This window comes from Euprymna scolopes, chromosome 33 (genome assembly GCF_053919585.1).
Source record: "Euprymna scolopes isolate OS-2025 chromosome 33, ASM5391958v1, whole genome shotgun sequence".
Lineage (NCBI taxonomy): Eukaryota > Metazoa > Mollusca > Cephalopoda > Sepiida > Sepiolidae > Euprymna > Euprymna scolopes.
Window position 1 is genome coordinate 56626899 of NC_136514.1, and position 15332 is coordinate 56642230.

Genomic DNA, 15332 nt, shown 5'->3' on the forward strand with positions numbered 1-15332 from the left:
TAACATCAACACAACCAAATCCCCTCACTCAACTCTCCTCATACTCTATACTACCTTTCCCATCTACACATTCGTCTACCCATGAATCCTAACACCCCACCCACTTATTGATTACTACTAAAACTCCCCACAACTCTATGGGTATACATATGTTGCAATTTTGTTTTGTATTAATATCTGTATATGTATATATACCCCCTTTTTCCCCCTTGACACTATAAACTAATCCATATCCAATAAGCCAAGCAAATCAATACAGACCCCTAAAATAAAACCAGCAACAATAACCTTAATTCTACTTGTTTAGCGTAGATGTGCGCGTCTCTGTATATATATATATATATATATATATATATATATATATATATATATATATATATATATATATATATATATAGGTCTATGTATGTGTGAGGCCATCTGCTTTTCTCAATATCTATAGTTGTATAATTCTATATACGGATATAGGAATGCATGTGTGTGTGCGCATATGTGTGTGTGCATGTACATCTACAGCTCACTGGAGATCAGTGCATGTATCTTCGCTTATATTTGTCTAACTGAGCCTATATATATATATATATATATATATATATATATATATATATATATAGTGCAAAGTTTTGTTGAAAATTCAAAAACTCACGTTTTCTTTTAATAACCTTCGTTTATTTCCTGGATTTTTTTCCATTACAGCCGTTTCATTGATGAGTTGGCAATTTTACGATTTATGTTTCCATAAAAATATCCTGTATATGTGTGCATGTGTGTATATATGTATATATCCTTATGTTTGCTTGTGTTAGCGTTTCTGTGTGCGCGCATGTGGGAATGTACGGCCGTGTTTTGTATATGGATGCATGTGTGGATATGGGTATGTCTGTGTCCGTAAGCACGGATGTGTGTTTGCGTGCATCTAGCTGCTTATATCTTAAAAAAAATTAACCTCTGCGGTCTCTAAAAAATTACTCAGACAATTTCTGGTCTAAACATTTGAAATTTTACATAAACATTATTCAGAGATAGGGTAGGCTTTTTAATCGGTTTGGGTCGAAAATTTTTAGTTACCAATATATGTATGTATGTATGTATGTATGTATGTATGTATGTATGTTTGCATGGCTGCCCAACACTTTCGACAGAGGCGACGGATTTTCTCAAGATTAGTATTGTTTTGAAGTTCGACCTTTCATACGACAATTATCGAATAATTGGCTAAAAACATCAATATCTTCACCTTAAACTGGGCACTTTTCTACAGAGTGGGGGGGGGCTTTTTTTCGCCGATATTTTTGAAAGACATCTTCTTCTTTCGATTGTCTAGCCTTAATTTTTAAAATGTCACATCCTGTTTGGCGGTGGTCGTAACAGCATAGACGTCAGTTCCCCCCCCCGTTCTTTTCCTTCTTTGCTGTACGGGTTTGAGCCAACCTTCCTACTACCACTTTTTTTTTTACTCAACATACACTTCGTAACACCCGGGCAACGCCGGGATGAAATATATATATATATATAATAGCTGCTACTACTAAATCTATAAGTTTTATTATTCTTATCTTGATTGTTTAGTTGTTTGTTTGACGTCATTATATTATGATGATGATGATGATGATGATAAAGATGATTGTTTTGCTTAAGCAAAAATACACATCAGCAACAGTCGTAGTGGATACAATGTGCCAGTTGGTAATCAATAAATTCATGAGGAATGGCCTGATATTGGCATCGTATTAATGATTCATATTTTCTAAAATTGCAATTCATTGCAATTCTTACTGAAACGCATGCCTTTACCGTTAGCGAATGCGTATGATCAATTTGCTTTGTGTGATGTTTTTTGTTTCATTTCTTTCTAATTTTCCATATTTTGGCAATTTTCTAATCATTTTCCTATGATTCTGCGATAAAACATTTTCCTACGTTTATTCACTATAAATTAACCACCAACGAGTACCGGCCATATGTTGCGGAGCGATAAAAGTGTCGTCCTAAAGACAACCACACTACAGCTTTATTTTTTAAAGTTTTATTTTAAAAAATCAATTCAGGTAACTTAATTATTTAGTAGAGGTGACATCTATTCAATGTAGCCGGCTTCAGCCTCAATCACCGCCTAAGTACAGGTCCATAAGTGCCGGATGCTGGTCGGTGTTATTTGGCGATCAGGCTAGCTATGGTGTTGTAAGAGGTCATGTTGGTGATGTTCTCGATGCATGATCAAACAAAGTAGTGAGTTCAGGTCAAGGAGGGGGGATGCCAGTGAGAGAACGTACACTCTTTCTGAAGTCAAGTCTGAGTTTGTTTGAACTTGTGGGTCGGCTCTGAGTCCTGCTTCCACACCCAGAGTCTGCCAGCGGCCACCCGATTGCACTAAAGGATCACCACGCACTTCAGCATATTCAGATACACTTTGGTGTTGACTTTCAAGCAAACTTCAAAGATGTAAGATAGGATGATGTGGCTCTCATTTGATACCACACCAAAGACCACAATCGTGGCCGGAAACTTTTTTTTTCGCCACTCTGGGAACGTTCCTGTTATTCCTGGCAATACAGTGATGCATTCTGAGGATGCTACCAATGGTCCTGTTGTCATAACTTGGATCGTTAGAGAGCATAAGTTGTACAGCGGTGCATCTCCGATCTTGCTCATTGAACATTTTATCACTTTCAGACATGATAGAAAGCTCCTATCGCTCTTGGGATTCGTACACAACTGGCCAACTAGTAGATGGTCTACAACAAAAAAGAAAATCCGTTTTCATCAAGCGGAAATTGAATCATGTCGTCTTTTCTTGGGCAACAATTTTATCGTTCCACCCTGTATACTCTTGCAACTTTACTATTGTAGGTGGAAAATACCTAATACAAGTTTTCCGCAACATTTAAAAACTCCAGAACTGTGATACAGCGATGTAGTCGGTCTGAGAATGCGTATATATTCCCTATGCTTTTGTCGGTCTATGTCTATGGTGAGTGAAATCGACAAATTGTAACGTCAGAAAAACGAATAGAGAACATGTTACTTTGCAATATTTGGAAATTTGAAAGGATTAGAATCCAAAAACAATGGAGTTTTTAATAAATGAATTTGTTTATTTTAAGTCAAAGTTTCGACGTTATACGCTCTTATCAGAAATAAAATATTTTCCTCTGCTTATTTTTACATTAAATGTTGTTTTATTATATATATATTAGCATGGGTGCCCGGCGTTGCCCGGCGTTGCCCGGGTATTTGGAGGTGTATGTTGAGCAAAAAAAAAAAAAAAGCGGTCAATTTTTTTAAATTTAACCTCCATTATGACCTCTGAACATTTATTGTTTTGGGCTCAAATCAAGTTACTAAGTTAGATCAATGTCCAAGGAACCTATATCTAAAATTTCAAGTGTTTAGACCCAAAATGGTAGGAGGAGTTTGGTAGAGTTCTCAAAGGTCAAATCGTTGGACTTTGACCTCTTACTCGCAAAATTTTTGACCGAAAACCGATCACATCGATTTTCTCAAATCTCAGTACCCTGTATATCAAATTTCGAGTCTGTAGACTGAAAATTGACAGAGTTATTGCGTAGGGAAATGTAAACACACACACACAGACACACAAACAGACACGTTCACTTTTATAGATATATAGATATACTAGCATGGGTGTCCGGCGTTGCCCGGGTGTTTTGAGGTGTATGCTGAGCAAAAAAAACGGTCAATTTTTTTAACTTTGACCTCTATTATGACCCCTTAAAATTTATTGTTTAGGGCTCAAATCAAGTTATTAAGTTAGATCCATGTCCAAGGAATATATATCTAAAATTACAAGTGTTTAGACCCAAAATTTGCAGAGGAGTTTGGTAGAGTTCTCAATGTCAAATCGTTAGACTTTGACCCCTTAATCGACAAATTTCTGGTCGAAAACTGATCACATCGGTTTTTCCAAATCTCAGTACCCTGTATATCAAATTTCGAGTCTGTAAACTGAAACTTACAAAGCTATTGCGTAGGGAAATGTTCACACACAGACACACAGACACACAGACAGACACTTTTACTTTTATATATATATATATATATATATATATATATATATATATATATATATATATATATATATATTGTTTTACAGTATGGAGTGATTTTGCTTAATCGTCCTTTTTTGTAATCCCTTCATTTTTCGTATGGCCGTTCTAATATCTCGGTCGAATTTATTTAAGAAAGTTCCATAGTGATTTTTTTGCTTGTTTTTTTTGGGGGGGAGTTGCAATTACTTTCAACTGATTTTCTTCAGACAAAGAAAATAAGTTAAAAGTTGCAGAGAGAACGTCTCGTATTAGAACGACCATACGAAAAATGGAGATTACAAAAAAAGACGATTAATCAAAAGCACTCCGTGCTGTTCAACAATGTATGTCTAAATGAAAACATGCTGTCTAAATACGCAATATATATATATATATATATATATATATATATATATATATATATATATATATATATGAAGAATAAAATATGTATAAATACATTTGAAGCCAAAACTGCAACGCGAAATTTTTTTTATAAAATAAACAGATGTTTATATTTAAATAAATATATTTCGGAGTAAGACTTCTTTGCCAATCTTTTTTTTTTCCTCTTCTTCCTCGACATAATGTAGTGGAAGATATTTCGATAAAGAGTCCACGTGATGTTGTTAACTGCCGGGTTTTTATGAAGCCAGATAGGTGACGCGTGGTCGCGCATTCGAGGAAGAAGAGGAAAAAAAAGATTGACAAAAAAAATTTCGCGTTGCAGTTTTGACTCCAAATGTATTTATACATGTTTTATTCTTCAAATTTTACTCAACGCTTCTAACGGATATACACAAAAATAACTACCCAGATTTTGAAAACGCGCGACCACGCGTGATCTATCCGGCTTCATAAAAACCACGCAGTTAACAACATCACGTGGACTCTTCAACGAACTACCTTCCACTACATTATGTCGAGGAAGAAGAAAAAAAAGATTGACAGAGGAGTCTTACTCCGAAATATATTTCTTTAAAAAATAAACACCTGTTTATTTTATAAAAATTAAAAAATAAACACCTGTTTATTTTATAAAAATATTTCGCGTTGCAGTTTTGGCTTCAAATGTATTTATACATGTTTTATTCTTCAAATTTCACTCAACGCTTCTAACGGATATAAACAAAAACCTACCCATATATATATATATATATATATATATATATATATATATATATATATATATATATATATATATATTAAAGAATTTAAATTATAATTTACAAACATGTATTATTCGACTGGATACTCAAATGCGTTCTTTTTCATCAGAGGAAAGTTAATAGCAAATGATTATTATAGTTAAACTATGAATTTGCTGGTACTTTCGTAAATTAAAACTTCATTATATAACAACTAGTCATTATGACTTTTTATTACAATTTCGCCTTTTGGAAATATCTAAACACTGCATATCCTTTCATTTGCATTTTTAATTTACCGTTTTTATTTTTCATTCTTTTTCTCTATTCTATTTCATGAACTCTTTACACAAACTTTATTTGGATATATGAATAGTTTTCATATAATGCAGTTTCAATGTATGCCAGTACCAATAAATTCAAAGCTTCGCTATAATAATCATTTGCTAATATATTTCCTTTGATGAAAAGAACGCATTCTTTGAAACTCCGCGGATTAAACCAATCTTAATATTTCTTTTTGAGTATTTCGTCAAGCAATAAATTCTTGTAAATCATAATTTACAGTCTTTAATTGTGTTCTTTTATGACAGGCTCTAATCCTATTTGGTTGTATTGAGCTTTTCTATTTGGTTGCGACTACTAGATAAATATTAATATTTGGAAATTAAGAATTACGTATATAAAATACGTTTAGAAGACTGAAAACAACTAATATTTTTTATAAATAAATTTATTTGTCAATTCAGATATTTCGATGAAAACAATTCTTGTCAATAAAATATTATATTTATATTGTCTTTACGTTTAAAGAAGCTTTTTGTTTGTAGCCTTATTTTTTCTTTTTGATTTTATATATACATATATACAGCCTTTGAGACTTTACACGACCGGTCGCCACAGTCGATTGAAAATTTCTTGGGCGACTAAAAGTCGTTAATCACTCGCCTGCCAGTCGATAAAATTTCTTTAAATAAAGAAACGGAAAAAACTCATTTATTTTACGACCCTCAAATATGCGGTAACTTAGAATGACCTATCATCATTTGTGAATCCTTTCATCTCTAGCTGTGAGACCATTGGAATATCGTATTGAAAAAAGAGTGGTCACGCTAAAGGTCAACAAGAGGTAAATTTTACACATTCGGCTGGTAGTCCAAATGTCACCTTCATTTAGCTCTCTGATTTTGAAATTCATTTGGGGAAAAAAATTCTTCGGCGCTACAACTATATACACTTCATGCTTACAAAAGTAAAGACGAACATTTGAAAGAGAAAAAAACGCATCGTTCCATCAAGCACGCACCGAAAATTAAATTATACAACAAGTAAGTAATCATATTTTTTCTCAATTATATAAATTCAGATATTTACATGCTCTTTTTTGCGCAACTTTCAAAAGATCATCGATATCCAATTTTAAAAATAATATTCTAAATTTTAGAATGTTGTTCCGAAGTGAATTCTTTGTTTTAATAGATACCAATTTCTGTTCTATATCAAAGTTTTTTTTCCATAAATTACAAAGAAAAATTGACCGTTTAAATTTTTAAAAGATAATAAACCATGCTGATTTTCTAAGAAATCAAGTTCATTTCAGCTAAATGGTTTTTTTGTTTTTTTTTTTTTTTTGAATATCGGAGATTTCGAGCCACGAAGATCTCGTATCAGTTTTGTTTCTTCGTAAACAAACATTATTTATTCAAGGGACGATAGAAATGTATCAGGATATCAACAAATCTGGACATAAATTATAAAAATGTAAACACATAAAAATATCAAGACGGCTGATTATTAGTAACATGTTATACATGATATAATATTTCGACTTGCCTTGTAAAAAAATAAAAATAGAGAATGAATGTATAAAACCCCCTTTATTGTTTCATTAACAAAGTTATTTAATTACTAGGTTAATTTATATAAATTTCGCTGAAATATTCAATGCTATATGATGCTAAGTGTCAATTTTCATTATAATCTCGCTTCGAGTTTTGTTCAGTAATTATTGTTAGTAACTATTTCTGATTCTTTTGAGCTGCTGGGATGATTGTGTGTTTCAGAATATTTTTCAATTAGAGACTTCATATTGAAATGTTTTAATGAAAAAATGAATCTCTAATATTTGTTTTGCATTTTAAAATATATTTATTTAAAGAGTGTGATTTTACATTATGTTTTCTTTGTGTGTGTGTGTGTATGTGTGTGTGTGTGTGTGTGTGTGTGTGTGTGTGTGTGTGTGTGTGTGTGTGTGTGTGTGTGTGTGTGTGTGTGTGTGTGTGTGTGTGTGTGTGTGTGAAGTTAGATATATTTGTTATCTAACGGTACCAATAAACACAGTCTTGAATTATTTATATCTCAATTGTCATTTTGATACTATGTATCAGCATCCGAAGAAATGATTCTTATTTCTATGGAACAATAATATGAATGATGCTATATAAAGAAACCGGTGTTGTATTTTAACGTTTTGTTGAATATTTACTGAAATGTTTGTGGTAATAAAATAGTTGATTTACAACAGTTAAACAAATATTTTCTTGTTAGATTATACACACGGTAATTTCTTGAATTGTAAAATTATTTACTATTATTGACTGAAACAAAGACATAAAGTCGGACGAGTAAAAATATTTTGGGGCGAGTAAATTTTCCCTCACACTTGACCGGTGGTCGAGTGATTTTTTTTCTTTTTTAAATCTCAAGGCTGCATATATGTGTGTGTGTGTGTGTGTGTGTGTGTGTGTGTGTGTGTGTGTGTGTGTGTGTGTGTGTGTGTGCGAACGAAATATTTTCTACGCATGAATCGTTGTGAATGTAATGAAATCGAATGATCGATAATTATATATCGATCATCTCTCTTAACAATAATAAACGAAATTTATCAATTCCTTAAATGAAGAATAAAATAGAGCTTTTTATATAGATGTGTGAATGCATTTAAAGTATAGTAAAAAAATTTTACATTTTACCTCGAAAGATTCTCAACAATTGAGATTTTGTTTCCGTACAGCTTTAGCTCCTGAAGAATCTAAAAAAAATAATAAAACTCAATAAATATAAACATTTTCTTTATTATGAAGTATTTACAGAATTCGGACTAACATTAAAACGTTCTATAATTATTATACACTAGCATGGGTGCCCGGCGTTGTCCGGGTGTTTGGAGGTGTATGTTGAGCAAAAAAAACGGTCAATTTTTTTTAACTTTGACCCCTATTATGACCCCTTAAAATTTATTGTTTTAGGCTCAAATTAAGTTATTAAGTTAGATCCATGTCCAAGGAACCTATATCTAAAATATCAAGTGTTTAGACCCAAAATGGTAGGAGGAGTTTGGTAGAGTTCTCAAAGGTCAAATCGCTTCTGCTACTGCTGCTGCTAATCTCACCAAAAGCCAGACAACCTTCGCTGCCGCTGAGATTTTCCCACGCGCTCATATGCATCATGCTTCAGCCAATGATCACCGAGATCTGGTAATTCGGGAAGTAAGGATCAAGGAGGAAAGCAAAAGGAGTGTAATAGTCACAGTAGGGACAATGGACGAACGGTGCACAAATCCATTACATTGAATGGCATTTTGCATATGGTCAGCTAAGGTTGAGCTTAATAATACGCTCAATTTACGACGTGCTTCCGTCAATGATTAACTTCGCCAAATGAGAGGAGGACAATTCTACCTGTTCTTTATGCAAAGAAAAAACACAGAGTATGAAGTCCGAAACAGCTAACACATTTTTTATTTTTTTTTTTTTTTGCTGAGAGGAGAAAAATATGCACCTGTTCTAAGCATATAACTGGCTCATTACTAGTACCCAGCAAAAATATTTTCAGAATCGATGTCCATTTGGATAGTCGCTACAGATCTCTCTGACTGACACAATAATCATTGCAAAATTATAAGAGAAAGGAGAAACGGCCAGACATTGTTCTGTAGTCAAGAAAAAGAAAAAGATTCATCTTAATTGAATTGACAGTACCTTATGAGATCCGGGTAGAAAAAACAACACCATCTATGTGTAAACATGAGACTGGAGGTTATATTGTAATCCTTCGAGCTGTCGAAATTGGAGCAAGGGGTTTTCTTGCAGGCTCTCTATACACACTTTTAAGCCAGCTTAGAATTAAACGCCGAAATAGAGTAGCGGCCAGTAAAATCCTCATACAGATAACCAAATAATGTGTAATGTGGTTCTGTGCAAAAACGAAAACTGCATGGTAATATAATAGCAAGTGTCTACAGCGCAGTTATCTATGTGAGAAGATTTTATTTATTTATACTTCTATTTTATTTATTTCTATTGTATTTTATTTATATTTACTTATTTTATTTGTTTAGTTCTATTCTTTTTTTTTCTTTTCAATATGAGCGATATATATACTCGCCGAATATCTGAAATGCAGCCGTTAAACAGTTAAACGACACGTGAAAGGCTAAGCTGTTGATTGAAATGAGAAACGCTGAATTATTTAACGTTCAGTTTTCATTGTGTTGACCAGTCCTTTAAATGCAATTCAGATAACGGAATCTCACATCAATGATGGGATAAGATCCGCAGAAAAAGACGTCGAGAGGAAAGCGAAAAATGGTATCCATTTTCTGATAATCCTATATCTGGAGGCTGACATGAAAACCCCCACAGGTGAAAAAGACGATAAACACAATTGTATACAAGTCTACATATGAATTAACTAGAAATAAGAAGGCTTTGAAACGATCCATATTCCCTTCTGATCGCCTGACATCAACTGAAACCTTAAATGAAATACTTCACAAGTAAAAACAGCTGAAAAATATGAGATATATGCCTGCAAAGTAAGCTGATTCTTCCAAAACATAATATCTTCCATTGTTTGCTTAATTCGCGACGACTTTCTGCTACTGTTCCTGTGGCAAATTTTATAAATTTTACATTATTTTGTCATTTTTAACAACTTTATTGTTTTTGAACATTATTTGGTTTTGCTCTGCAACCCTTTCCTGCTTCAAACGAAACCAGATACCTAAATGAAGGAAGGGCGGTGAGCAAATAGACTGGCAACCTGTGTATGCTAAGTTCGAATCCAATTTATTCCACAGAAACATGTGCTCTAATGAACTTGTTGACTTTGTGCCCCCTCGACATACTTATGTCCGACAAATCCGCTGATCAACAAAATCACACCTCTTCACTGTTAAGGTTCAGAAAGCTTGATACTTTAATAGTTTTTTCCTTCAAATAGCTAGACTTTGGAATTCCATTCCTGCTACCTGTTTCTCTGCTGTACTGATATGCAGAAGTTGAAATGTAACGTAAACCAACATTTTGTTAATCTTTCCTTGGCATGGTGCCAAATAGTAACCCATTATGTCCAAGTGGCGATACGCCGTGTTAGGGTTAAACGTGAGTAAAAAAAAAAAGAAAAGAAAACATGTTAACTTAGGGATACTGGCAACGTTCAAGTGGTATCTGCCGTAAGTACGTAAGTACGTAATTCTTACTTGAAAAATATCGGGGAAACGAACTCCAAAATTAATCACCTGATTTATACGAAATGAATGAATGGTGCTAAATAGCAACAGAACCTAAATGAATGTGTTAAACTAAAAATAGAAAGACTTATTATATATATATAATTATTATATTCATTCTCTTATTCAAGTAGTGTCTTGCCTGATACAGGCATTGACGGCTATGACTTCTCATCTCTCTTCCTCGCGGCATTCATGAATTCATTGTTATTCATCACTTTTGCTGTTGGCCAGGTGTTTAGACTCTTCATGTATGTTTCTCCCTGTCGTCCTTTCCTTCTATTACTTTCGATAATTCCCATCAAACTAATCTATCATATTCCGGGTTTTTTTCTGTAGACATAACCCTTGAACCTCATTTGCCTTTTTCGTACTGTTCTTATTATAGACCTTTCTGTGTTGGCCATTTCTAGTACCTCGATTTGTTTTCTTTTCTTCAAAATTCTCCTCACGAACCAAATTTCAATTTCCGCTAGTCTCTTCCTCGCGCTGTTGGTGATTGTCCAACACTCACAACACTCACAATAAAAGAACAGACCACACATACATTCGTGATAATCTGAATTTAGTGTCTATTTTAATGTTTCTGTTGATCATGATTGATGCCAGTCTCTTGAAGACAGCTTTGGCTGCGGCTATGATGCGCCTTTGTATTTGAGTAGTGCACTTTCCATCAGATATCATCCAGTAGTCTAGATATTTGAATTTATCAACTTGTTTAACATGTAACAGTAAGCATAACAGTATCCAAGATAGAAACCAAGATTATGTGAAATGAGAGTAAGCTTTGTCGGATTAGTGGCTTGCAAATGCAGTGCCTGTTTTCACGAGTCTAACTTCGTCTTGAGTTGGATAACTGTGTAGACACGAAATAGAATGTCAGTTCGGCAATACTGTGGCTCCTCCCTGGTTTCCCCCAACTGTACTAATATGCATGTAATATTAATAAACATATTGTTTTACAACTTCTCACATAGGATCCCTTATAAATCAAGCTTATATCTCAGTGGTAATATGTTTTGCTTGGAGTTAAAGTAAAAAAAAAGAAAAATAACATCTTTACAAATATTTCTAAGATTCCAGAATATTCAAACATAATCTTAAAATGGACAAAAGATCATGAACACGAGAGTCGTTTTATGTGATTCACATATTTTCATGTGATTCACACATTTTCATGTGAGTCACACATTTTCAATAAAAGAAACTGGATTGCTCTATGTTTCTGAAATCTTCAAATGAAGATTAATAATTTCTATTATTTGAACTACTAATTTTATCTTCAGCGTTATTTTCACAAAGTCTCAGCGTATGTAACCACCGACCTTCTTCGAATGTATCTTATCGAACTCGGGAATCTTTCTATCGAACTCGGGTATTTCGAACTGAAATCATTATTTTATCCGCGGATGTACCATGCTCTCGGTAGAAGTCCTAAGTTGTCGCATTGGAGATTGAACCTTCGACCTCCAGAAGAGTATTACAATCTATTAATACCAATTATTTTATTCGGACAATTCTAGTATGAATTTTGAAAGCCTTAAACCTATTCTTGATTTGGAATGTATAATTTTACTACTTATTACTGTAGATCACTACTTACACTTATTAATATTAATATATAAGTGATTACTTATTAATATTAATATATAAGTGATTACTTATTAATATTAATATATAGGAGATTAAATTAAAGGTTCAGCTTGAAATTCCGTCCAGATTCCCAAGTTTAACATAAAGTGTCCCGATTTCAACCAGATACATTTGAACAAAGTTAAAGGTTACATCGATCGAAACGTTGTGAAAACAACATTAAAAATGAGAACAGTAGCTTGCTCCATATTTGTTTTGCTGTTGCACTCCACCAACGCACATTTTTCATCGATCATCGAGCGAATGGCAAGATACTGTCTGATCACTCTTCTGCATTCTTCTTCATCCATGTCTGCGGTGATTTCAACGTTCACAGTGGTTAATCCAATGAAGGGAGATTTTGTCATGATTTTACACTTGCAGATGAGTGGATATTGATTGTCGACAAAACCACTCACCTATCCAATGTTGATTGACATTTTGCAAGCCTTTTTAATCTACTTCCAAAATGTACTTCTGTGACTGAAAATACCGTAAGGGACATATTTTATCTGGATGTTGCTAAACTTATCAAGAATCTTGATTACATCAAAACAACTAAGTACTTTATCCACAACATAACGGGTCTTTACGCAATGACTCGTGGCTTAGTGAATAAAATACTTAGTAAAGTTCAGTTGTAAGTTACACTCTTCTGGAGGTAAAAGATTCATTCTTCAGAACGAGTGACACTCAAAATTGCGAATTATTTAGGACTTTTGCCCAATTATGGCTGAGGGAACAAAAGCATGCTACTCCTATGGATTAAATAAGGAGTTCCGTTCGAAATTTCGTGCAGATTTCCGGGTTCGACAAGATACACTTAAAGAAGGTCAAAAGTTACATCGACCGAAAAGTTGTGCGAATAATACCATAGATGATATAACAGTAGTTCGATTAATCTAAATAATACGAGATCCCTCAATGTACACGTTATAATATGCCTCGTATAACAGATCCCTTTAAATCACGTAGAATGGCCTATCTAATACAAAAATACTTGTTATGATTTGTTTTGTACAATGAACCCATCAAAATATTCGGTGTAACCTGTGTCGTACGTATCTCATAATGCTCTCGGTATGTTTTGTCTCGTACAGTGGATACCCCAAAACACCCGTTGTGACCTGTCTCATACAACAATCTCCTAAAATACCCGATATGACTTGTCTCGTACGATAGATCTCTCAAATTACCCAGAGTGACCTGTCTCCAAAAGATCCTTAGTATACCCGATATGTCCTGTTCCGTACAAAATATCCCCAAATATAGCCGGTATGACGTGTCTCAACCCAAATACACGTTATGATTTTTCTTAGACAATAGATCCCTTAAATTATACGCAATGGCCGTACATGACAATGGCCCGTTATGATTTTTCTTAGACAATAGATCCCTTAAATTACACGCAATGACCTGACATGACAATACCCGTGATGATTTTTCTTAGACAATAGATCCCTTAAATTACACGCAATGACCTAACATGACAATTACCCGTTATGATTTTTCTTAGACAATAGATCCCTTAAATTACACGCAATGACCTGACATGACAATACCCGTGATGATTTTTCTTAGACAATAGATCCCTTAAATTACACGCAATGACCTGACATGACAATACCCGTTATGATTTTTTCTTAGACAATAGATCCCTTAAATTACACGCAATGACCTAACATGACAATTACCCGTTATGATTTTTCTTAGACAATAGATACCTTAATTACAAGCAATGACCTAACATTACAATGACCCGTTATGATTTTTCTTAGACAATAGATCCCTTAAATTACACGCAATGACCTGTCTCTGTCTCGTACAACAGACCCTCAAATTACCCAGAGCGATCTGGCTCGTACAACAGAATCAGCAAATCAGCATTCAATTCCGGGTATTTATGTGTATCATATTGTTCTCTGCGGTCTAAGCGTATTACTTCTGAGAAAGTCGTGTCCGTCAGAATCAAATTAGCTTTCCTCAAGTTAAATGCGACCAGAGACGAAAATCAATTTGCTACAGTAATTGGTGTATCTTTCTTGTTGGGGAACAGAAATTACCGAAAGATGACCACAAACTAATGAATGCCAATAACAATTATAATCAGTTTGAGGTGAACGTTGTAGCATCCTGCGATGACGCTAATGATGACAGCGTAATGATTGGGGTAGGGATGGTGATCGTGCCGGTAGAGGTCGCGCTATGACTGAATTAACCTTTGAGGAGAAGTTAACTGAGCTTCGTGACAGGAATATCAGATCTCTTGATAAAATTGCGGATGATTTTACTAGAGGAAACCGGTTAAGGCAGTTTTCGAAGCCCGGAAACAATGCGAAACTTGTTTTTTTTATTATCTAACCCAATGTAGATTTATTTATTATCTAACCCGATGTCATTCACGAACAGACTCGTTCGCTGTATCACAGTTGTCCAGTGTGGTTAGAGATAGAAACTCGATCGTTTTTGCGACACACCGGGCTTTTATCCACTGCAATATTGTTACAAAGGAGAAAAGGAAACTCTACTGTTTACACACAAAATACCAGAATTCAAAGAGTGCTCTATTCGTTTGTATGAAGAGTTTTGTATGAAGAGTTTTGCATTATCGCTAATGGCAGCTGGCGATTTCAATTTTTACAATATACAACCCACTAATGGGTAATGGGTATATATTAGTGGTGGAACGATTCCAATATTTTCCTGATTCCGATACAATTACTGATTCTTTTCTAAATTCTCACTTCTGATACAAATATCGATTCTGATCCGATTCTTTTTAAATTTCTAAATATGAGTTGCTTTTTCGGATGAGTGTGGAGGGGGGGTCGCATTACTGCAAACTCCATTTAATATGTGCAAATATTTTCGCAAATGTAAGAATACACCTATGGGTGTGACCTATAGATTTTAGTTTTATTCGTAGTTTAAAATCAGTAAATATTTGTCATTTCATCGTTAGTACGAGCCGTGAAAACTAGTTTTAAACAA

General features: G+C 34.0%; 1 protein-coding gene across 1 annotated transcript in view; it reads right to left on the bottom strand.

Moving 5' to 3' along the window:
- The window catches only part of LOC145258225 (uncharacterized), a 371050-nt gene that overhangs the window by 292938 nt on the left and 62780 nt on the right, over positions 1-15332 (bottom strand). Inside the window, exon 5 of the mRNA XM_080116177.1 lies at positions 8170-8228. Within this exon, the coding sequence (XP_079972303.1) occupies positions 8170-8228 (59 nt within the window). The remainder of the gene's footprint in view (positions 1-8169; positions 8229-15332) is intronic.